The sequence below is a fragment of the Perca flavescens genome, chromosome 9 (genome assembly GCF_004354835.1).
Source record: "Perca flavescens isolate YP-PL-M2 chromosome 9, PFLA_1.0, whole genome shotgun sequence".
NCBI lineage: Eukaryota > Metazoa > Chordata > Actinopteri > Perciformes > Percidae > Perca > Perca flavescens.
In genome coordinates, this window is record NC_041339.1 from 10483973 (window position 1) to 10508231 (window position 24259).

Genomic DNA, 24259 nt, shown 5'->3' on the forward strand with positions numbered 1-24259 from the left:
ATCCCACTGATGAGAGTATTGCAATATATAGGCTCCATCACCATTGTGTTACCCCCTTTCAGCGATAAACAACAGTTTTTTGTTTAGATGAAAACCTTCAGGATTACAACTTTAAAGTTTAATAAATAATGTATTACAGCTTAATAAATTATAAACAATAAGTCCCTTATAAGGACAATATTGTACAGTGGTTTATAATGTTTTTTTCTGGTTTGAAACAGACATCATGGATTGCCTGAATGATCTTTTCTCTAAATAGCAGTGGATGTGTGTGTGCTGGCACACTAAAACCTGTTTATGTAAGACTGATGAATACACACCTCAGTGTATTTCCGCATCCACATTTCTGTTGGCATATAACCACATCGGGAAGGAATATGAATGTAAAAAAAATTCAAAATGTTTATTCTACAGAGGAGACTTAAAATAACCAATGTTAACTGCTGTGTCACTCAGCTCTGCGCTATATTTAACAGTACATCTATTACTATTTCTGGTGTTTTTCATCTCTTCTGTGTGAAAGTTTGGAGTGGCTGTTCAGAGACACCAGCAAACACATGGGGGCTTGAGGCACACTGCACGGCTTCAAACACACCACTGTTATTATTATCTTAAAATAATTATAAAAAGCAGTGTAGTCCAACAGATTGACACTTAGTTTATTTATAAAATCAAATGGTGTAGACCTGGCTCAGTGAATTCCAAAATGCAGTGTGTAGGAATAGATACAAAATAGTACAATAGTCAACCATCACTGACATTTATATACATGAAGATCATAATAACAACATTCTCTACATTTGAGTATCTCTGAGGAAAAAAATACAAAAAAGAAAACTCCTTTAGACAACACTACCTGATAAAGGGAGTTGGAGAGTTATGGCTCCCAAAGGACTGTGCCCAAAGAAGAGTGGAGTGACCCAGTGATACATATAAATATAGCAGACAACGCCACATCCCAATCTCTCAGGAAATCTTTACTCGAAAGTAAAAAGGCACCACACAATACAAGTCACAAGGAGATTTTGCCAAACATTTGTAATGCTGTAACTGACAAACTTTAAGGCGGATGTCATGTGCAAAAAACATCTTGAATATGTGTCAAACAAACTGCTCTGTGTCCTCTCCAGTGAAGTGTGCTTTGATTCTTTCCTTTACTGCTGACTTCTTTAAAAAATATTTGAAAGATTTAAAGAATGATTGCATTATTACTATGTTGCTTGGTATCACAGGCATATTCCAGGCTTCCAGGAGTGGCAAGCGAGAAGGACAAGGGGAGGGCTGGAGGAGGCCTCGCTGTGGATTTAGTTCCTGTAGCTTTTGCGTCCCTCTCCCTCCTTGAGGAAGGTCCATATGAGGGTGTTCACAATATCAGGTTGGTCCTGCTGCAGCCAATGACTGGCCCCAGAAATGATGTTGAGACGGAAATGATTCCGGATGTAGAGGCGACATGCCTCTGCCATTTCCTGCTCCAAGAAGGCATCCCGCTCACCCCACAGCAGCAGCACCGGTGATCTGACATGATTTTGGCTCAGGGGGAGGGAGCTAAGGAGAGAAAGGTAAAAACCTGAGTGCATCCAAAATGTAAATGTATAAATTAGAATTAGAATTTGTGATGTTGTCAAGTGACAATTTTCGGAGTTGGTTCACAGGCAATTTTTTTTTTTTACTGAAGACAATTTGACATGTCACAGTAGGAAAAGCACAGTGTCCTGGTATGGTTCATACTGCCTCACTGTCACACTGTCACAGCTTACAGGGACACTTGAGCCATTGTTAATGTTATTAATAGCATGTTTAGAAACAACTGCTTTGCATGAATTTGTCGCTAGTATCGTCACAGTCTGTTGTTGTATGTCTTTATTAAATTACCACAGAAGTTTTAAGAACATTTCTGAAATGTTATTTTCAGTAGACACATTACATTATGAATTTCATGCTACTTTATGTGTCACCCAAAATGTGCTGGAATAGGCTGGATGGATGGATGGATGGATGGATGGGTGGATGGGTGGATAGGTGGGTAGGTGGGTGGGTAGGTGGGTGGGTGAATGGATGGATGTTTATGTACAGTATGCGTGTCCCTATGCACTTGTGGAGAGACTAATTGGCCATGGGTCAGTGATATTTCTTTTATGTAAGCATGTAAAAGCTATTCTGAGATAACTCATTGCTTGAGAATGGAGCAGATGGCGTGCTCAGCCATGCATGCACAGTTCATATGTCAAACATACATAAACTGATATTTTCTTTGATCTGATTTGTGCAGATCACTCTTAGCCAGCTAGTCAGTCTTACATGTAAGATTAAAGGTGCATGTAAATGTAAATATTTGAAAGCATTGTGGTCTTGACAGAGATTTATTTGACAGTAGCTACAGTACTAGCTACTAAAAAGGCACTAAATAAGAACATTATGGTCCCTAATTGCACAAGAAGTTATACTTAAGAACCTAATTGGAATAAAAAAAAAAACTGCAATGATAGAACACAATAGGAAAATTAGATGTGGACTATTGAATATTAGATCTCTGTCTTCTAAAGCAATACTAGCAAACAATTTGATATCAGATAATCAAAATGATCTATTCTGTGTGGCCAGTTTGGCTCAGTGGGTAGAGCAGGCACACATATACTGAGAGATTTATGCCTCAACGCAGAGGTCCAGGGTTTGAATCCGACCGGTGATGATTTCCTGCATGTCTTCCCTTTCTCACCTAGCTGTCCTGTCAAATTAAAGCAAGAAAAGCCCCCAAAAAATATATGTATAGATCTATTCTGCTTGCCAAAACATGGCTATGCCATGAAGAATATGTTAAATGAATCCACTCCTCCCAGTCATATTAATACTCAAATTCCTCGAGGCTCTGGCCGAGGAGAGGAAGTTACAGCCATCTTTGATTCAAGCCTGTTAATTAATCCTAAACTAAATTTTAACTTGTTTGAAAGCCTTCTTCTTAATCTTCTACATCCAACATGGAAAACATTACAGCCCATTATATTTGTTGTTGTTTACCGAGCTCCAGGTCCGTATTCTGAATTTGTATCTGAACTCTCAGTTTTTATCATGTGTAGTCCTTAAATCAGACAAAGTGATTTTAATATCCATGTGGACATGGACAACGATAGCCTTAGTATTGCTTTTAACTCACTACTAGATTCAACTGGTTTCAGTGAGTGTGCATAAGGCCACTCACTGTTTTAACCACACCCTCTACCTTGTGCTGGCATATGACATCGAAATTGAAGATTTAATAGTATTTCCACAGAATCCTTTATTATCAGAGCATTCTTTAAAATGTCCAATGTGTAGGAATTTCTCCCATCTAGCGTTGAGATCATATATTGCAATCAACTCTCTCGCACCATGCAGTTCAAAGTACATATTACAGCTACGGTAGCCTTCACGCTTCAAAAAGCCGGTCTCTTGCTCTTTTCAATATCCTTTTTCTTTTTCTGAGTGAAGAAGAAGACTCCTGTTCCTGAAATTTGGATTTTGAATACGTGTGGTCCTCCACTTTTCCTTCTTCAAACTTGCAGGGGCCGGGAAGCTACGATACCCATTAGCAACATTAGCAGCACCTGTGAGTTTATCATGTGATAGCGAAAAGGCGAAAGGCGGAGCAGTATGTCCTGTATGTCCCTTACCGGCTAACATATTTCAAGATGGCGCATAATTATGGAGCGTCTACCGCACTTCATGCGAATGCAAATGTAAAATTTCAAGCCAAAAGGAATACTTGGAATTGATGGTGGTGGTAAATATTCATGAAAAAGGACAAGTTTGTGAACGGGCAACACAGATTTTGATAATGAACAACTTAACACCCGACTATACAAAATTAGATAAAAGCTTCTAGACTAGATGCCTATCTGACAGTGCTATAGCTAAATTTAAGGAAGTTATTCCAACAGCATTTAATTCAGTGCCATGCCTTAATATAACAGAGGACTCTTAGGTTAACTTTAGTCCCAACCAAATTGATAATTTTGTAGACAGTACTACGGCCTCGCTATGGACGACTTGTTCCCCTCAAAAAGAAGACGATGAAGCAAAGGAAACTAGCACCTTGGTATAACTCCCAACCTCGCAAATTAAAACAAACCTCGCGGAAACTTGAAAGTAAATGGCGTTCCACCAATCTGGAAGAATCTCGTTTAGATTGGCAAGACAAACCCTCAGAAATGCCAGATCAGACTATTACTCATCATTAATAGAAGATGAAAGTGAAAGTGATGACTTTATGAGCTTCTTTAATGATACAATTATAACAATTAGAGATAAAATTCATCACCTCTTGGCAAGAGGTGATGATTTTGAGGGCAAGAGCTGTTGCCCTCAACTTCTAACGGTTCACCTTTAAAAGCAGGACCGCTAGAAAGAACGACAAGTCCTGACATATACTTAGACTGCTTTTATCCTATAGACCTGCAACAAATAATGTTAAAGGTATCTTCAGCTAAGCCATCTACCTGTCTCTTAGACCACATCCCAACGAGGCTACTTAAAGAAGTGTTACCCATGGTTAACACTTCATTACTAGATATGATCAATATGTCTTTATTAACAGGTTATGTACCGCAGTCATTTAAAGTAGCTGTGATAAAACCTCTTCTGAAAAAAAACACCCTCGATCCTGAGGTCTTAGCCATATAGCTATATCTAATCTTCCCTTTCTCTCCAATATCCTTGAGAAGGTAGTCGCTAATCAGTTATGTGACTTTCTACATAGCAATAGTGTATTTGAGGATTTTCAGTCAGGATTTAGAATACATGATAGCACAGAGACGGCACTGATGAAAATTACTAACGATCTTCTAACTGCTTCAGACAAAAGGACTTGTCTCCGTACTTATTAGATCTTAGTGCTGCATTCGACACTATTGACCATAGCATCCTGTTACAGAGACTAGAACGTTTAGTTGGCAGGAATCGCATTAAGCTGGTTTAAGTTCTATTTATCTGAGGGTGTGTAGCCACAGTCGCGGCACTTCTGCTTCTCTGAAGCTCTTAGTTATGCTGTTATAGTTTTAGACTGCCGGGGGACTTCTTTTGACACACTGAGCTCTTCTTTCCTTTCTCTTTTCATCTGTGGGCAACTGCTTGTTGATAACCTAGCTCTGGGGAGCTTGTTCCCCGGAGCCCTTATGTTTTCTCGCCCCACAGTTTTCCCTGGATTAGGGTGGCACCTAAATCATGGTTACCGCCGTCACTGTGATGCTGCTAGGCGCCCTGCTATGTCCTGCTACACCCTTCTATGCCCTGCAGTGCCCTGCTACGCCCTGCTACGCCGCACAGTGCCCTACTACGCCCTGCAACATCCAGCTACGCTCTGTAGTGCCCTGCTACGTCATGCTATGTCTTGCTACACTCTGCGTATTTATTGGGAATATAATTGCCGCTGTTTATCATACCCTCAACTGGCACCAGCAGACAACCGCCCACCAAGAGCCTGGGTCTGTCCGAGGTTTCTCCCTAAAAGGAAGTTTTACTCACCACTCAAGGTTTCTGCCTAAAAGGGAGTTTTTCCTTGCCACTGTAGACCTTAGTGCTTGCTCTTATGGGAATTACTGGAATTGTTGTTGTTTTTTTTAATTATAGCGTGTGGTCTAGACCTACTCTATCTGTAAAGGGTCTCGAGATAACTCTTGTTATGATTGGATACTATAAATACAATTTAATTGAATTAAATTGAACACTCAATATACAGTTTTTGAAAAGTACATGTCATATTGACTTAAAGTGACTGTGTTATCACGCTATACAATAACCAACCATTACCAAACACCGATACTGACCAAAAAGCATCTCAAAGTACTGAGGTAACAGTGTAACGGTCTATGGCCATGCAGGACTTTTACTTATAATGGGGTATTTTAATATTGCAGCATTGCTACTATTTACTTGAGATAAAGATTGGAATATTTCTTCCAAAACTCTGTATACTATTTCTGACATAATCCATGTATGAACTATTCCCCACCTGAAGACATTCCTGTAATAGTTGAGGGCTCCAGTCAGAGCTCCCGGCTGTGAGAGTGCATACAGATAGGCCTCCAAGTCCTCTGCAGTGAGCCATCGGCCTTTCCTTCCGATCCCTGTGCTGCGGCTGGTGAACAAGGCCTTCAGAGCCTAAAGCAGAGACAGCAGCAAACTTGGGGTAAATGTATGTGACTGGTTCAATTTGATAGAGAAAACATTTACAGGAGGATGTCACGTCCATGTCACTGTACTACTATTTAGAAGCAGTATTTCAGTGGTGAAATCAGTTTAAGGCAGGCCTGATTGTTCTTTTCAGGGAATTATGTTAAAGATTTACAAAGAATATGTTTACGTCATTTACTCTCTAACTGGGATGTTTTGGGACCGATTGGTAGGGATTTGCTACGGACATAATGAACACGCCGATACACTGGTAAGAGCAAATTACGTTTAACCATGTATCCAGCTACTTTAAATAGCTCATGTTACTGTATTGTGTCAACAGTTAACTTTAACATTTAATATTGTATGTGGTATTTTCTTTTGCGGGGTGCAAATGTTCTACCAAAACAAGTTCCTCCCCAATACTATTTTGCAGAGCCACCATTGCTGCGTCCAGAGCTTAGCTACGATTGTGATTGGTTTAAAGAAATGCAAACAACCCAGAGCGTTATTGATTAAAAAATCAATACACCCCATAATACTAACTGTCTTCACGTTAAGCTAAGCTAACCAGCTGTGTAATGGGAAAATTACATTTAAGCACAATTCCTTATATTTTTATGTTTAATTCGTACTTCTCTCACAAATGCTGAAAGAGTTTATCTCATTTCCCACATTCAGATTTTGATTCTAACTTTGTGAGACACCCAGTCTGGAACATTATGTGAGCACTGTTAGCCTGAACCGATAAAGGTAAAAGGTCACCCTAAAACTATCTCTAGTTTTCCCATGCCAGTTAAGATGTAACGGGTGGGTGAAAGTCATACAGGGAGGAGGAGGTGATATGACTCCAAGATGTCTCTTGTATTTCTCTGATTGTCTTCACGTGTATCAGATTGCCTGTCAAAATTGTAGCGTCATACTAAGCCAAGTGCGTGTTTGTTGTCACTCTGAAGATGCATAAAAGCCTGGTGTTTATGTTCACTCATTTGAGAAACTGACTCCACACTGGGCTGCGGCCTTTTGTGAAATCATGTTGCTCCTATTTGCAAATATATATATATGTTTTTAATAAAATACAAAAACCCAACTTGGTTCTTCAGACTGTCTTATTTGTTTCAATTTACTAAACTCTGAAAACTCTTCCCCCTGCTGCAAAGGAAACTTCCACTACAGCTGCAAATGTGAAAAATGCTGCAGATCTTTTCCAAGTGCTTAAAAATAGTAAAACATAAACTTTGCATTTTTAAAACCCAGACTGTTTTATAAACCTGCAATGTGCACTTTAGACATATTAACCAATCGCTTGATTAAGTTCCAACATCATAAATGATATTACTAAATTTGAGGGTCTCATTTTACAATGAACAACAACAAATTAAACATTACCTCCTGTGATGATAGCATTTGATTTTGTATTATTCTGTAATTTCACATTACTTCCAGGATTAGTTGATGCTTTTGTTAACTACAAATAACCTGTTTTACAGCAGGATATTTTTAGTCACAGTGATGCAAACCTTAAAAATAGCCTGACACTCTAATAACATGCAACATACACCAATGCGTGTTTATTAACACACATGCATGCATGCACGCACAGAACCAAACACACACACACAACCATGACCTTGAAAACGCTTAAGCCCACACATAACAGGCCACCTTGAAATCATTGATGGAGAGCATGAGCTCCGGGAAGCGGGGCAGTTGGAAGAAGAAGAAATGACTGGATTTCAGCAGCTGGCTCGGGTGACGCAGTGCGTAATCTGGAGGAGGGGGAGAGAAGTTCAATTGTGGAAGAAGTGTTCAGATCCTTAACTCAAGTAAAAGTACTAAATCCACACTGTAAAAATACTATGTTACAAGTAAAAGTCCTGCATTGAAAATGTTACTTTAAGTGCTCATATTATGCTCATTTTTAGGTTCATAATTGTATTTAGAGGTTATACCAGAATAGGTTTACATGGTTTAATTTTCAAAAAACACCATATTTTTGTTGTACTATACATTGCTGCAGCTCCTCTTTTCACCCTGTGTGTTGAGCTCTCTGTTTTAGCTACAGAGTGAGGCATCTCACTTCTATTCCATCTTTCTTGAGAGTCGCACATGCGCAGTACCTAGGTAAGCACTACAGGCCAGTCAGAAGCAGAGTATGAGGGCATGCTACACTAGCAGCTAGGCGCGCATTATAAAGTGACGCACGTTTGTCATGAAAGTAAAGGCTGGACTACTACAATAGAGCTGTTTGGAGCAGTGAACAGTGTTTTCTGTTGGAGATGGGACGTTGGGCTTTTTCACTTTGTAAACCAAAGAAAAAGCCAAAAAGCATAATATGAGCACTTTAAGTAAAAGTATGTAAGTATCATCAGGAAAATGTACTTAAGGTATTAAAAGTAAAAGTACTCAATGCAGAAAAGACCTCACATTTAAGAAACTGGAAACAATCAGAACAGTTCTGTCAATCAACTAAGTGTTTAATCTTCCAATCATTTCAGCTGTACTTGTAGGTCAATATGTTGTTTGGTAATTTAATTTATAAATGTAAATGTAAATGGACTGTTCTTATATAGCGCTTTTCTAGTCTCAACGACTACTCAAAGCGCTTTTACATAGTACAGGAACCATTCACCATTCACACACATTCATACACTGTGGCCGAGGCTGCCGTACAAGGCGCCATCTGCTCATCAGATAATCATTCACACACATTTACACTCCGATGCGCAGCATCGGGGGCAACTCGGGGTTCAGTGTCTTGCCCAGGACACTTCGACATGGGACTGCAGGGCCAAGGATTGAACCACCAACCTTCCGATTGGCAGGCAACCGCTCTACCACTGAGCCACAGTTTATAATCTTAATTTGTAAAGTAACTAGTAACTAAAGCTGTCAGATTAATGTGGTCAGAGATGGGAAGTAACAAAGTACAAATACTTTGTTACTGTACTCAAGTAGATTTTTCAGATATTTTTACATTACTATTTATTTTTGTGCCGACTTTTAACTTCTGAGAGAGATGTTTGAGATAGTAGGCATCAAGAATGACTCCTGGTGAATGTGCTGCAAATTGTGCCAACCGAAACTTCTTAATTAATGTTGGTTTAGTAATTCATATTTTATCCTTTATTTTCTTTCCAGAAGCTATATTTGAGCACACATACATGTAGATTCCTTTAAATGTTAAGGGGAAGATTAAAAAAAAGAAACTGGATCTGTGAATTCTCACAGAATCACAACTGAATTCATATCTTGCTGCTCAGTCAGAATCTTATTAACCTGAAGTCCCAGTCTCTGTCACAATAATCATGTATGTGATGTTTTAGGCCTATTGGCAGACATCCATTTAAAATGTAGGCAATGGGATATAAAGAGCCTTTTTTCTACTTTTACCAGAGTATTTTTTAACAATATCTGAACTTCTACTTGAGTACGGGAAGTGAGTACTTTTGCCATCTCTGAATGTGGCGGAGTAGAAGTAGAAAGTGGCTTGAAAAGGAAAAGACTTAAGTAAAGTACAAGTACCTCAAATTTGTACTTAAGTACAGTATTTGAGCAAATGTACTTAGTTTCATTCTACCACTTTCAAGAGTAACTAAAGGCCAAGTTTGCACACGCGGGTCGGGGACGTGATAACTCTCGATGACTTTGCCTCTCTGTTTGCACCAGCTGTTCTATCTTCACATTAGCCTCCTGTAATTAGCCTCTCTTCATCTTCCCCCTAAGGCAGAAGAGGATTTGCCAGATGGATGCAAACATGGAATAGAAGTAATAATACGTCCTAATTAATGATAATTATGTTAATAATCCAAGAGCCAAACCAGAGGCTCTCTAATTAGTAAGAGGACATTTGTTTTTCTTTCACAACATAAAGAATACTATCTGGAGATTCAATTGTTTGCACATAAATATATTTTACCTGAGAACACAGAAGGATGGGGGCTGTTTAGGACGATGAGTTTTGTCACCATCTCTGGGTAGTGAATGGCGAACAGCCATGCTATGGTCCCACCCCAGTCGTGGCCAACAAGGCAACATCTGTTGTATCCTTGGAAGAAAAGCAAATCAATAAAAGACAGAGCTTTGTTATTGTAGCAGAAGACAACATTCTGTTATTTCTAATATAGGCTGGATGTTCATGCTGATGTTATGCTGTTATTAAGGCATGTCAGTGCCTGACAATCAATACTGTTCTCACTTCTTTATTGCTGGCTTCCTGCCTCAGAGGACATTTACACCAATCAAATGGATGTATTTCATGACATACAGCCAAATGCAGATCAAGGTCAGGGCATCCATCTGAGGGATTCTGATCACATTACAGTTCTAATGCTTAAAAAGTAATCCCCTTACCTTTGCTAGCACCTCTGATTAGCTGACTGTGAATGTGGACTGTAATGTAGAGATGGCCCGATATCGATTCCGATACCTGAACTTGCGTATCGGCCTATACAGAGTACCGATCCGATACCAGTGTGTCATATATTTTATTATGTTTTAACAGCTGTATACTACTATCCCTGTATGGATGTGATATGATTTCTATCTCTGTTGTCTGTCTGGCTCAGGTTAAACTCTTTGTGAAACATGAACAAACACAAACAATGAATGCCGTAGAACTTTCTTTTATTCTCCAGTTTGACAGTCAGTTATAACGGAAAAAGAACATAAATAAACTACTTTAATGTAGATTTTCTTTAGGGCTTTATTACGTGGTATCGGATCGATGCATAAACTCCAGTACTTCCCGATACCAGCGTTTTAGGCAGTATCGGAGCCGATACAGATACTGGTATCGGTATCGGAACATCTCTACTGTAATGTGGACCATGTGGACTCGAACAGTTGGTGTAAAAAGAGCTATGTAGTCCAATCACAGATCAGAGTACAGCAGTTATCATATGATCAATGCAAGACTCTCCCTGCCCCTGAAATGACCCTGAGTGAATCATTTGCACAGCAATATGCATTATTGAGTGCTTAGCTCCTAACGCCTGTTAAGAAATTACCTTTAAGTGCCAGAACAATGCAAGGAGCTAAAAGCACTTTCTCAGAGAACGTAAATGTGTAATAAGGAATGTATTCAAAAGCTGTTTGAGAATATTTACAGGACATTCTGGTTCCTCTGGACTGGACTTTCTCTGGGTTAAAATTGTAAAACATAGACCTTTTGTTGCATTATTTAAATCTGCATTACTTAATATGTTTTTAAAATAACCACAGACCAAATGATATGTGTAATGAAATGAAAAGTGTTGCTACGTAATAGTGATGAACCCACAGAGATTTATCATCTGACTCTGCAGTTCCCCTCAGCTTTATAAACCATTTTAACATCTTTCAATCAACCCTGTTTTTAGATGCAGCAGGCAGCTGATTTTTGTGAAAAAGCTCTAAAAACCCATCCCAGCACCAAACAGAGTGGCAAAGCTAGCATCTGGCTGGCAACAAACAGGAGTTGGTGGAGACCCAAAAAAAATAAAAGAGCTAAAAAGAGAGTGAACATGAACACAACTCCAAATAGATGCTGACGTTGCTGCATATCTGCTCAATGTGTAAATAGGCAACTGTTTGTGAGCATGTTTGCCACAACAACTTAATAGGACTATACAATCTTAATGTTGTGTATGACGCTTATTTCACTGCCCCAAAGTGGCCAAAATTATCAATTTCGAAGAAAGTCAGATATTTTGCAATTAATGGATAATTACTGTTTATTATAACTTTATTAATGTTGTCTAAAATTTGACAACATAGCTCCAGCAGGGCAAGGACCATGAACAGTCAAGTAATCAGATCTATATATAAGAGCAATAAGACAAGTTTAGCCAGATTGTCTAACCCACTTTATGTAGAGGTTAAACCAAAAATGAACGCACCCATAATGTTGCTAATAATCCCTGATTAGACAAGAGTAAACATGTAAATATTGAGTACAGTACAGAAAGTCACAGTTTGGGTAATAATTTCAGTATTCACCTATGTTTTTCTTTTCTAAATAAGTTCAGTTAACCTAGGAGTTTGTTTAAAACCTGTTTGATGATCTGACTACTTGTGTTTCTTGTCCCATTATACTTATTTTTCATGATTGCTGCACCTCCAGATATCAACAACTTGTACACTGTTTTTATTACTCATAGGAATTATGGCCAAACTTAAAATAAGACCCAAGTTGTAACAAATCAGAATTATTGAACAACAGAGGAGAGTGTGAATGAAAAGCAAAATCAAGACATTGATCTAAATTATTGAAGTTTTCTTGTAATTATCACCAAAATAGTAGCCTAGTTGTAACACACTTAAATATGAGGTGACAGGTGTGAAGGAGAAAACAAAGATGGAACTTCCAGACTCTATCCACTGTACTTGGAGTAATCAGAAATTAACATTTTAATGCTAAAACAGGTTATTTTATGCAGTATGTAAGCAGTGCTAAAACGGTGATATGCTGGCCAGTAAAAGAGCAAAAAAATGTCACTCTGGACAGATAATCATTAGTGGATGCTTGTGTGTGCTTGTGACAAGCCTCAGGCTAGCTTCCTGCTAGTGTTAGCATGCAGTCAGCAGTGTCCCATGTTCAGTAAGAATGAGTCACAGGAAGTTTGTCATGCTGTTCTGCAGGCCTGAGGGCTGTCCACAGCTTAAGACTGATAAACAAGTTTATTTTTTACTCAACACACTGTCAAAACAGTGTCCACTCCTTGCAGTTCTCTTAAGATTACAGACACACCTGTGTTCCCTCACCTAGGTACTCCACAATATCCTTGACATCTGTAACGAGGTTGTCGAAGTTATAACTTTCAGTGGAGAGCGGCAAGTCGGACTCCCCATAGCCCCGCATGTCGATGGCCACCACACGGAATTCACTCTTAAACTCGCGTAGCTGGTAGCGCCAGGAGAACCTGGGACACACAAACAGATGCAAAGATGACTTATTTCCTTAATTTTTCATTTAATTACCTTAGTACTCGAAGAGACAGTCCTCAATTTGTTTCTTCCACAGCAGCTAATTCTTTGAAAGGGGTACTCCAGCGGTTTAGTATTGCACTACTATGAAGTTGAGGAACTCGCAAGAGACAGATTAAGAGCTTAAAATTGATGCAGGAGAAGAAGATATCCTGACTTTTGGTCCCTGGGTCAAGCCCCCAAAACACTACATTCCCCATAATGCAATGCAATAGTGTCTTTATACATGGGTTTCTCGGCAAGGTCATCACTGCTTGCGCACGCAACCGGGGGGCAGAAAGAAGACGTGTTTTGTGTAGCTAGCTAGCTAGCTAGTAGAGGCATAGCGTAAGTCAAAATGCCAAGGAGTTGTTGCGTAGTTAATTGTACAAACAGAGCCAGTGATGGGTGCCTGATGTTTAACATACCTAGGGGGAAACATGCTTTTGCCAAAAACCTGCGGAGGTTATGGCTTCAAGCCATAAGAGGGGCAGATTGGTGTCATGTGCAAGCAGTCAGGCTCCCATTGTATCAATCAGAAAAGTTGCAGCTTGTGGTTGTTCAGCTAAGTGATATCTACCTGTCAGGGCTGTTGTACTCGAGTCCGGACCATAGACAATTAAAGGTCCGGACTCGAGACAAGTTTAGACAGCTAGCTAAAGCAACCCCAAAAAACAATCAACCTGCAGTGATGTTTTGAAACTAACATATCGTACCTTTTCCCAGAAATCCTGGCCATTATTTTAAGGCATGAACCAACCAAAAGGGTACACTCAGGAGTAACCCTGCTGCTAACACGGGCTATTACATTAGCCTAAAATGATAATTATAGCCATACATATATATCACAGTAACACTGCAAAACAGACAATGTGCACTGAGACAAAAATGCGTTTGCATTATCGGACCAGCTCACCAATCTGTCTTTCTGCCCCTGGTATGCGCACGCACCCTGTAATGTTTGTAAACAGGAAACCCGTCTATGCCATGGAAACCTGCATCTTTCCAACTCCAGACCCCCAGTTTGTAACACAGGCTTTCTGTGAAACATTCGAATTCTCTGAGCCCAAACCCAGACAATCCTGATGAGATCATTAGGGGTATTTTTTCACTTTTAGAAATCTCCCTTTAGAGCCACACAACACATTATACAACTGTTTTTACAGGCTGAGTAGCACTCCTGATGACGATTAGACTGAACTTGAAGGACAAAACCCTTTAAAAGGGTCCCTGCCATACAAAACCGTTTTTACTTGCATTTTTTGAAATAGGTTAGGTCCATATATGTTTGTGTTATGTTGTGAATGTGAAAATGAACTGCTACCTCCTTTGTCAGCTCTAGCCACTGAAAAGAAATAAGCAGAGAAATCAGGCCGATTACAAAAGCTGGTCAGTCTGACATCACATTGCCTGAGCTCATTACTATTCATTAGCTGGCCCAGCTGGCTCTCATTGGCTAGCTGTTAGCCAATCAGATTCAAACAGCTTAGCTTGTTGATTATTAATGAGAACTGGCAACAATCGAGCTGAGTCTTCCTGTAGGCTTTCTATACAACGCTAGAATGGCTTGAAACAATGTAACCAAGGCATTTTTCAGTCCATGGTAGAACTTCAGACATTACCACAAAGTAATGAAATACATGTGGCAAGGCACCTTTAAACTCTTTAACAGTACAAATTTTAGACAGTTACAAACTAACCTCACAAACTTTTTAAAGCTAGCACTCAGCTTTATTTCCAGCTGAGTGAAGGTCACCTCAGTATAATAGAAGTTGTTTTAGATTATAATCCGCCCACTGATCATGTGGACTGGGATGACTTCCTAATTGAAGATCTTGTCTGAAGCTCCTCATCAGGACTAAACCCCCCCATCCATTCTTCTCCACCGAGCGAGAGGAAGCGAGATGCAGAGCCCTGACACTGAACCCTCAGATCTTAGAATATAGATGAGGTTTAAAGCAAATTAAGCTCCTCTGACCCCTCCACCCTCCCTCTGACACACACATACACTTTCTACTTTCTCATTTCTGAGTGGGAATTAGCACATTTTCAAGTGTGAAGAGTTTTCTCCAACCATGTCACTCTCAGCACAGTTCATCATTCCCGTGAAGAATGCGGGAAGTGAAGCAGAAAGAGTTCCCCTCTTCTGTTAATTAATCCCTGTCCTGTCAGCAGTTTAGATAGTATGTTAGAGATACGGACAGGCTTATAGCTCCTGACAACCTCTTTGCCCCAAACCAGGAGCAATGCTCAAATCCATTTTTCATTTCATATCAGGAGGAAGAGATCTTGAATGCTTTGGACCCTTTTCCCCCTATGGCAAATCATTTCTGTAAATGAGGACTCCTCGCTGGTGTGGATTTGTCTTTGCAGACGAGGAAAAAGACAGCAGAGATTTAACCGTACAGCTGAAACGTTAGAGCCAAGGAATTCTCATAGTCAGGGGAAATTTTAGAGAGGTGACCGATGTAACAAATACCAAGCAACTGAACAAACAAAATAATCTTCACAGTCAGGTCGTTTAGTGAAGTGGAGCTGATACTGTGTCCGCAACTGCCCGCCCCCCCCACCCGAATTTCCCTTTGACCTACCAGAACTCAGGGAAGCCGTGTAAAAACAGCATGAGCGGCTTTCCTCTCTCTCCAGCAGCAACATAGTGAAACCTAAGGCCAGATTCCTGGTGGAAAGAAGACACACAGGCATTTACACATAAATGTCAAGCTTATCCAAAGACAATACAGGGATATCTTATTACATCTAAATGAACACATAACAGCGTATTACAATTTACAACCTTGCAATATCGTGCGTGAATTTGTTGCTGCTAGAATATTATCTAAGAGTTCCAGTAAACTTAAAGAGCCCTTCTAGAAATGTTTGCTGACATCTTTAAAATACCCTGTTCTGAATAATAATTTGTGCCCAATATAACTTTTAGACAAAAAAAAAAAAAAGCTAAAATAATGTGCCTATTGATATTCTTAGCTATTTTGACAGAATGGAAATCTACCTCCCTCCTTTATTTTAAGATTAATTTGTCTGACTGAAATTTTTTCACTGATAAAGCAAATAGACTACTCGGCTGAACTTAGTAAAGTACATTTAGTTATGAGCCCATGCTCGGACTGTCAGTGTACAGACAATTTCAGCCTGCATGCACAGGTCTACTGAGACAGCCATGGACACTGGAGTTTGGAGATACAGCCTATTTTAGCACGCGTGGACACATATTTGCTACTTTGGCAACTCCCCCCCCCTCTCTTTTCTTTGTCTGACTGTGCTTATTCTTATTTTACTTTATCTACATTATCTTCAAACAAACATGAGTCTCTGAGTCAATGTCCTACAAGTCATCTCTGTCTTAGTTTTATCCGTATCATGTATGATACCAACTTAAAATCAAGCATAGGCTAGACACGATTTAATTGCTAAGAACTTTGGTTTAGGACTACAATCATGGGGTTTGTTAAAATAACAGTAGTCAGTAAAATAACTAAGTAGGACCTACATTTACTCAAGTAGTGTACTTAATTCAGGTTTTGAGTAACTTTTTTACTTCAATATTTCCATTTTCTGCTACTTTCTTCTTGTACTTCACACATTTTCGATTGATATATTGTACTTATGACTACATTACATTTTTCCAACAGCTATAGTAAGTACTTTGCAAATTAAGATTTTACATATGGTCAGTTTATTAGATATGATGCACAGTAGGTTAAACAACACATTGTATAATAATGAAAAATTAGCTCACTCTGGACCAGCTGCATTAAAATGCTTCTTACATGTAGTACAATAATCAATAATATATACAATAATATAATCCAAACTGTCAATTTAACAATGACAGGGACCATCCTGCTGAACAGTGAGTACTTTTGGTACTTTAAATACATTTTGCTGATAATACTCCTGTACTTTTAGACTTCTACTTCAAATGTTTATATTGTAGTATTCTACCATGACTGACACTACGGCTTTTGTGTTAGAGGCTGGCAGCCCGCCGCATGCTGAGACGTGAGGCGGAGGAGCTGTTCTTTCAGCACCACCTGAGCACGGCGCCACAGACCGCGTTCCCGACGAAAACGTCTCAAAAATAAACAGACGGCTCATGATCTGCACAAAGATCAGGCCTGTTTGTGTTTGCACGACGCGACACGGCAGGCAAGGTGTTGTAGCATTTTACATGTGAACATCCTATAGCATGCAATAGAGCCCGACACACACACACAATGAGCTTTTTTTCCCTTACAGTGACCAGAAACCTTTCATGTTCAAGTGCATGTGTGTGTTTATGTGGCTTACCTTGATCCTAACATAACAGTGGGTTCCCAAGGACGTGTCATTCAGACAAGCCGGAGGAGTTTCACGAACCCCCCATTGGAAGGTTGTTGTCGGCCTTAAGATGATGTTCCACCAAAGTTTCAGCAGGGCTACGGTGGTGCAAAGAGCACAATAACCGTATATCAATGACCAATACCCCAAAACTCGAATTTTCAGCGCAAGTCTGATTAGAAATAACAGCAAGTTGTGAAGCACTCTCGCCATCTTTACATTGCCGCAGGATATCAATCCAGATCAAGTTACCTATTGGTTTCTTTCTGGTAATCGCTCGGTTCAGTTTGAATACTGCTCTGACAATGCGGTTGTGTCGTTACCAGCGCATACGCACGACTGTCTGAAGGGAGGTTCCCAACAAACGGTTGAACGGGACGGTGGCAAAAGCATGTCACGTCAGATTTCACGCTTGCGTGTGACAGGAGTGGTTGTTTAGCAGGAGACGGTGCTTTTGACGATACAAGGCAAGTCCGAAATCAAGCAATAAGCCACTCCAGTGCTTTACAGCGATTTGAGCACAGCTAAGAGGCGCTGTTCGGCAAAGCGAAAGCTTGAAAATCACTGCAAAGCACCGGGGCTTCACGACGCTCTTACGGCAACAACACTCCATTTAAAAAGAAAGAAAGAAAAAAAAAAAAACAGCATGCACGTGCTCTTTATTCCGCTGATGATCAATGAAACATATCTCGATTATGTTAATTATCTCACCAACCAGTCCTGGAACAATAAGTGGCTGCTAGGCTGCTTAATTAGCAGGCATGGTAGGTGTTTTTCGGGTAGCGCATTAATATTTTAATAGCTGTAATGCGGTCAAGGGGACACTTTTATCAGGCACTGTAAGTCAGACACAGCGAAGCAGGTTAATGATGTTAAAAAACACAACTTGAGACACAAAACACACACACACACACACACACACAACTGGATATGACAGATTAACACCTTTGTACTCCGAGCTGAAATGAGGGAGCCCCTCACCAGATGAAGCAAACAATTGAAACTGAATTAATAAGTAATGGCCTACTGTAAAAATAATTAACATTGAGGGTAAAAGGAAAGCTTTATACTTTTCATTGTACTCAATCTGCTTAATTACAACATAAATACTAATTACATACATTATTTTAGCAACCATTTATCTTGCAGGAGAGAACCATGGTCTCATGCAAGATTCTTTGATGTGGGGATACTCTGCACTACACTATAAGTGGATGTAGTGATGAAGTGACTCAGATTGCTTGGTGAAAATAGCTTTATTTTGAATTAAAAATAAATTCTTATTTATTTAGCATGTACAAACTAACATACAGAACATGTTGATAGTCTCCAAAAGCAACTTTGGAACAGCCAAAACTGTATGAACAAAGTGCAGTGTGTGTACAGTTAACGTGTATGGTATTTTCAAGTAAGCAAATGAGCTGAGATCATTAACATCAATTCCACATTGGAAACTTTGACAAGGACCTACCAACCTTTGTTCAAAATGTTAATTTACTTTTGTGCAAGAATGTTTTCTAAAGAAAAAGTCATGTGTGCATGTAATAAACATAAAAAACACCATTTTCCATACATTTAGTATATTTGAGTCAGGATAAACTGAAAACACGGTGGTAAAGGTTCATCAAATCGGATAACATAACAGAAGAACTAAACACTGCACATTTCAGCAAACAAGACGGTGGAATTTTAACTACAGCGTATAGATGCATTAATTAGCTTTCCATACACAACTGTCAGCTGAAAGAGGACTCATCCAAATGTGAAAACCTACATAAAAGATTAGATTCAGGTTTGAATTTTGACAGTGCGTCACCCCCATCATCTCAAATTCAACAGTGCATCAGTGCAGACATTTACCAACCTTTTCAAATACAAGGGCAAGACACATTTAAATGTTTATGATTTGTTCCCCACAGGTAACATGTTATTTTCTACATGCAATACGATTGATGTGCAGTTGTCTTTTGGGCCAGAGAAAGAAACCAACAGCAAGCTATTTTTTCAAGTAAATCCAGTTTCTTTTTAGTCCAGGTTAAGCTCAAACGTAGTCATGATGTCCCGCTGCATAGTCATGTCAATACCAGACATCTATAAAAGAGAAAAATAACCCACAGAACAGTTGTTAAAATGCTATTTTACGAAAGCCAGAACAACATTAAAACATGAATGAGGGTACTCACAGCCTCTCTCCTGCGACGTTCTTGCTCCTTTTTGCGGGCCATCTCTCTTTCCCTATCCACCAAGGCCTGTGTTGTTAAAGGTTCTGTTTCTATCGGAGACTTTTGTTGCTCAACATCTTTAGGAGCATCTAGGGTAGCTTCTGTACAAATGCTCTCTGGTGAATCCGGCTCTTCCTCAATAGGTTGTGAATTTGTTTCTGCTTTACCTAGTAAACTGTAGGAGGAGATTGTCCTTGTTAATTGGAAGTAGCCCTCCTCAAATCATCCACCAAGCTTTTACAAGGAAATGCACCTTTGGTTTATCAGCAATCTTTCAAAAACTGATTATGCAGAAAAATTTGCAGCTTTTAAACCTAGTCTAAGGGCGCAGTTTTAGCCTGGGGTATTAAAAGAAGCAAATGTGATGTATTAGCTGAATACCTGCTCTTTTCAGTAGCCTCCCTCTCCTTGGTGTCTTCCATCAGTTTCTTCTTCAGTGCTTTTTCACGTTCTTCTTTTTCTATGGCAACCTTACGGAACTGCTGGAAGCTCTCCTTTGAGGACTTAACTGCAGCTGCAGTGACTGACTGCCTTACCAGCTTTGCCCAAGACTCAGCATTTTTCAGAACAATTTCCTAAACAAGACAAATCACCATGTTTATTGGAAATTGGCATTAATTAGGATCAGGTTTAAAGCTGCATTAATTGATGTCCGTCCACTTAAGGACATACAAACATTTGAATAAGCTAATTAAACTTAAAAGGGAGGGTTCAGATCTTTTTCCCAGTTGGGAGAAGACAAGAAGCTAAGTAATGAACTGCTGGGGATACGGCAAACAGCAAAACGTATTTAGCCACCTAAAAAAAAAATAGGACAACCTAAAAAAGCAATATTAGTTTTAGAGTTAGCTATATTTAAAATATTTTCACCCCTTTAGCTTACTGTCAAACAGCCCTTAAGGACGGGGAACTGAAGCGGTTATATTGCTCTCTACAGCAAAAAAAACAGACTTTGACAAAAACAGTAACCATTGGTTAGTTATTTTTTTAGTTTGTAACCCAAAATCACACACTAACACGAACAGATCCAGGCAGCAGTAGACCAACAACTCCTGTGTTTTTCGAGGTAAAGTTACCATTTTTGTCAAAGGAGTCTGGTGGCTTTGAAGAAATCCTAAATGTTTACAACGCTGTTGTGTTTTGAGTAGTGATGCTGTGTGGAGAGGAAATCCGCTTGACACTGTACTTGATCGTAAAGGTTTTATTACATCAAGTTTCCAGCATCAATGACGAGTCCCGCAGAACCCGGAGAGTACAAAGCCAATGTGCACTCCGTCTTGCTGCAGCAAGAACATGGTTTATAAGAGGTACGTTTAGGTAACATGTTAGATAAAGTAAACAGTTGTGAGTTGGCAAGTAAAGGTCGGAGTCCCTTTGAGGTCAGAGTTTCTAGGGGGGAGGGGGGGGCTCCAACACTACACATAAAATCATTAATCCCACTAAGTCACCTAATCACAGAATCAAATAGGACATCCTCTTCAACACATCACTCTGCTGAGAGGAAAATCACTGAACTTACATCCCTAACACAGTGCTCATGATTTCTCAGCATATTTGAGCTTTTTACAGACTTTAACCTTATAGGGCCAGATACCACAACGCCTTCAGTTCCTGTCGTAAAGGGATGTCTGACAGCAAGGTAAAGCGGTGAAAATATAAATATAGCACACACTTAACCCTTGTGCCTCACTAGGGACTATTTTGATCTTTACATTTTTATTTCTCTAATCATTTTGGCTGTGTTAATGCATATGGCAAGATTTTGTTTAAGGGTGTGATTTTTTTCTCAAGTTTTCAAAGTTCAACCTCAGTTACTATAATACGTCAAACAAACTGTGTAATCAGAATGCATACACTCAGATGTGAAATTATACATTATATACATCAGGCTTTTAATGTAGAGTGCTGGCATCAAATTTGAAGATTTTTACATGCTATTTTTCTGGTTTTGACTGGTATTATGGATAGGAATGCCGATGGCGATACATTTTTATTGAAATTGATAACATTTTTGAGACTGCTTAACGAGTCTGTGACTGATTTCTTCTGTCTCCGTCACCATTTTTGTTTTAGCCCTCTGAGGATGGTTGGACCACCCCCAGTGGATTGGGAATGGCAACATTGGCCCTGTAAAACCTTGAGAGTGTGCCCGGCGATGCCCACGATGCAGCGGGACATATGTCCTCCAGGGGTACACCTCTCAGGGCACCCCACGAAGTGGAAACACTCCTAGTAGAGTGGCACCTCACGCCAGATGGCAGGGGGAGTTTACTCGCCCCATACGCATAGCTAATAACATCCACAATACAGTGGGAAAGGCCCTGTTTGGAGACAGCGCAACCTTTATTGGGGCCACCATAGCAGAGGAACAGCTGTTCTGACCGCTGAATGCCCACGGTAGCAGGAACATAGGCTCTCATAGCCCAGACTGGACACAACGGTTCCGGCTCGACCCCTCCATCGCCAGGTGGTGGGCTGAACCGGGCGAGCCAGTTTGGTTGAGGTGTAAATGGAACCGCACTTTTTGCAGGGATGCCGTGTTCGGCCACAACGTGATCCTCGAGTCGTCTGTGTCTCTTCTGTCTGACAAAGTCTGTGCAGCAGAGAGAACCATGTCCTGCCTGACCAGTAAGGGTCCCCAGCAACACCCTGTAACCCTCCCAAAGAACTCTCTGTAGTGTCTGCCAAATCAGAGAAAGCGGTGGAAAGGCATACAGCAGACCCACGGGCCAGGGATGAGCCAGCGCATCCTTACCCAGAGGGCTGGACATCTCTGTCAGGCCAAACCAAAGGGGGAAGTGAGTCGACGCCTCTGAGGCAAAGAGATCCACTTAATTTCTGCCGAAGAGGTCCCAGATGACATGCACCACCTCAGGGTGGAGGCGCCATACCCCTTGAGTCGGTTTGCGACGAGAGAGGAAGTCTGCCACCTGGTTCTGGGCTCCCGGTAGATACACTGCCTGCAGGCAGGGCAGACGAGGGGCTGTCCACGTCAGGAGGTCCCAGGACACCTGCAGCAGCCTTGCAGACTTTGTGCGACCCTGGTGGTTGACATGAAAGACATTTGATGGGTTGTCCGACCGTACAAGCACATGCTGTCCTCTCAGGTATGGCAGGAAGTGCTCGAGAGCCAGGTGCACTACACGCAGCTCCAGAACATTGACATGCGCAGACCAACGCCCCTGAACTGTCCTACCCTGCCACACTGCACCCCACCCCGAGAGGCAGGCATCTGTGGCGACAATCTCCCGTCTGCACGGGACGCAGTCCCCTGGATTCCCTCAAGTATTCCTCCAAAGGGGGCCAAAGCAAAGGCGGTCAGGGTTGGAGTCGGCCTGCTGCGGTACGTCTAGCTGTAGGCGATCCAGGGCCATGCGCATGATTGCCTGCATAAAAAGGTGTCCCCCGCCTCACTCATTGAGCCCTGGGCCGAGGAATGTGAGCCTGCCCAGGAATGAGAGGCTTGATCCCCATTAGGGTTGTGTTATTATCGTTCATCGTGATGACTGACTGACATCACGATGGAGGACACCATCGTGATGCCACGCCTCCCACCCTGTCAGACACACACTAACCCTAGTTGTGGGCACTGGACGGGAAATTGACAACTGCGTCAGTCTAAAACTAGCAAAGACACTTGCGTGGGGCTTTGCGCTGTGCTGCGCAGGGTGCAAGATAGGGCCCCTTAAGTGGAAGCTACTTTTTTTTTCGAACGCTATCACACTTTCCTTTCTCCCCTCATTGGACTAAAGTTTGTGGACACATCAATAAGTCTGATGTCCTGTGGGTACAGGACGATGTTATGTAGGATTTATGAATGTACATTAACAACAGTAGGCTAATTCACGAGGGTGCTATTTTATGTGTGAGCTAATATTGCGCATCTGTTCATGTGCGCTGCAAGAGTTATGTTTCTGTTTATTGAATACCTTATTCAGTGCAAATATAACCGAGAATGTAGTTTAATCTCAGTAATGATAGTATATTATGTTATTACGGTTGCTCTGTTAAAGGCAAACGTTCCACTGTACTGTTGTCAAAATGGGTCAAGTTGTTATTTACTGCCCCTACCAGCAAGCAGCAGCATAGCCATGTAATACTGTCCATTTACAGAGGGCATTTAAATGTATGTCTGATCGTTTCTATGTTAACTGTTAGCCAATAGTAGTAGAAAAAAATATTTATGTAAAGAGATATAGTAAAATAAAAAGTGCTTAACCACACTGCTTAACACAGCCACTAATCCAATGTAAAGCAAAGAAAACAACTCATACTGGGACTGGGAAGCTAAACGCTCCCTTCACCGCCGAGACTCACCAACCTCCGTAAAAAGTTAACTTCCTAGCGGTGAGCCCTTGCGGCCTTGGAGGAAGAACAAACTGTCGCTGCTCCAACCGACGCAGTCACAAGGCCACCAGCGACGGCAATGTAGAAAAAGGCTTCAGCCAATGTAAGTAAACGTAACTGCACCCAAAAAGAGAAACTGAACAGATCCCCTGAGGACACCTTAAGATATAGTCTCTCCCGTGTCATCCAGGGGTCACAAGTGACATTGTTTGTATACATACTTGAACCTTGCATGCGCAAAGTGAATATTCAGTGCTTTAAGC

At 40.7% G+C, this 24259-nt stretch overlaps 2 protein-coding genes across 4 annotated transcripts in view; both read right to left on the reverse strand.

Moving 5' to 3' along the window:
• Nucleotides 1–692: 692 nt before the first annotated feature.
• ephx4 (epoxide hydrolase 4) lies at nt 693–18185 on the reverse strand. Its single transcript, XM_028588189.1, has 7 exons — nt 17398–18185; nt 15681–15766; nt 12889–13046; nt 10064–10192; nt 7810–7913; nt 5984–6132; nt 693–1545 (listed from the first exon to the last, which is right to left on the reverse strand). The coding sequence occupies exons 1-7, from the start codon at nt 17638–17640 to the stop codon at nt 1305–1307; spliced, it is 1110 nt and encodes a 369-aa protein (XP_028443990.1). The 5' UTR covers nt 17641–18185; the 3' UTR covers nt 693–1304.
• A 485-nt stretch (nt 18186–18670) lies between these two features.
• The window catches only part of brdt (bromodomain, testis-specific), a 36181-nt gene continuing 30592 nt past the window's right edge, over nt 18671–24259 (reverse strand). For all 3 annotated transcript variants that reach the window (XM_028587939.1, XM_028587938.1, XM_028587937.1), the window contains exons 18-20: nt 20031–20224; nt 19611–19824; nt 18671–19518 (exon numbers count right to left, since the gene is read on the reverse strand). In XM_028587939.1, the coding sequence (XP_028443740.1) occupies nt 19453–19518; nt 19611–19824; nt 20031–20224 (474 nt within the window). In that variant the 3' untranslated portion in view covers nt 18671–19452. The remainder of the gene's footprint in view (nt 19519–19610; nt 19825–20030; nt 20225–24259) is intronic.

What these genes read in the sequence shown, in the direction of transcription:
- ephx4 (XM_028588189.1), bottom strand. Translation starts at nt 17,640, where the DNA reads ATGGCGAGAGTGCTTCACAACTTGCTGTTATTTCTAATCAGACTTGCG. An exon ending in CACGGCTTCCCTGAGTTCTG is followed by an intron (nt 13,047 to 15,680) that starts GTAGGTCAAAGG and finishes TGTGTGTCCCAG; the next exon opens with GTTCTCCTGGCGCTACCAGC. An exon ending in GGATATTGTGGAGTACCTAG is followed by an intron (nt 10,193 to 12,888) that starts GTGAGGGAACAC and finishes TTTTCTTCCAAG; the next exon opens with GATACAACAGATGTTGCCTT.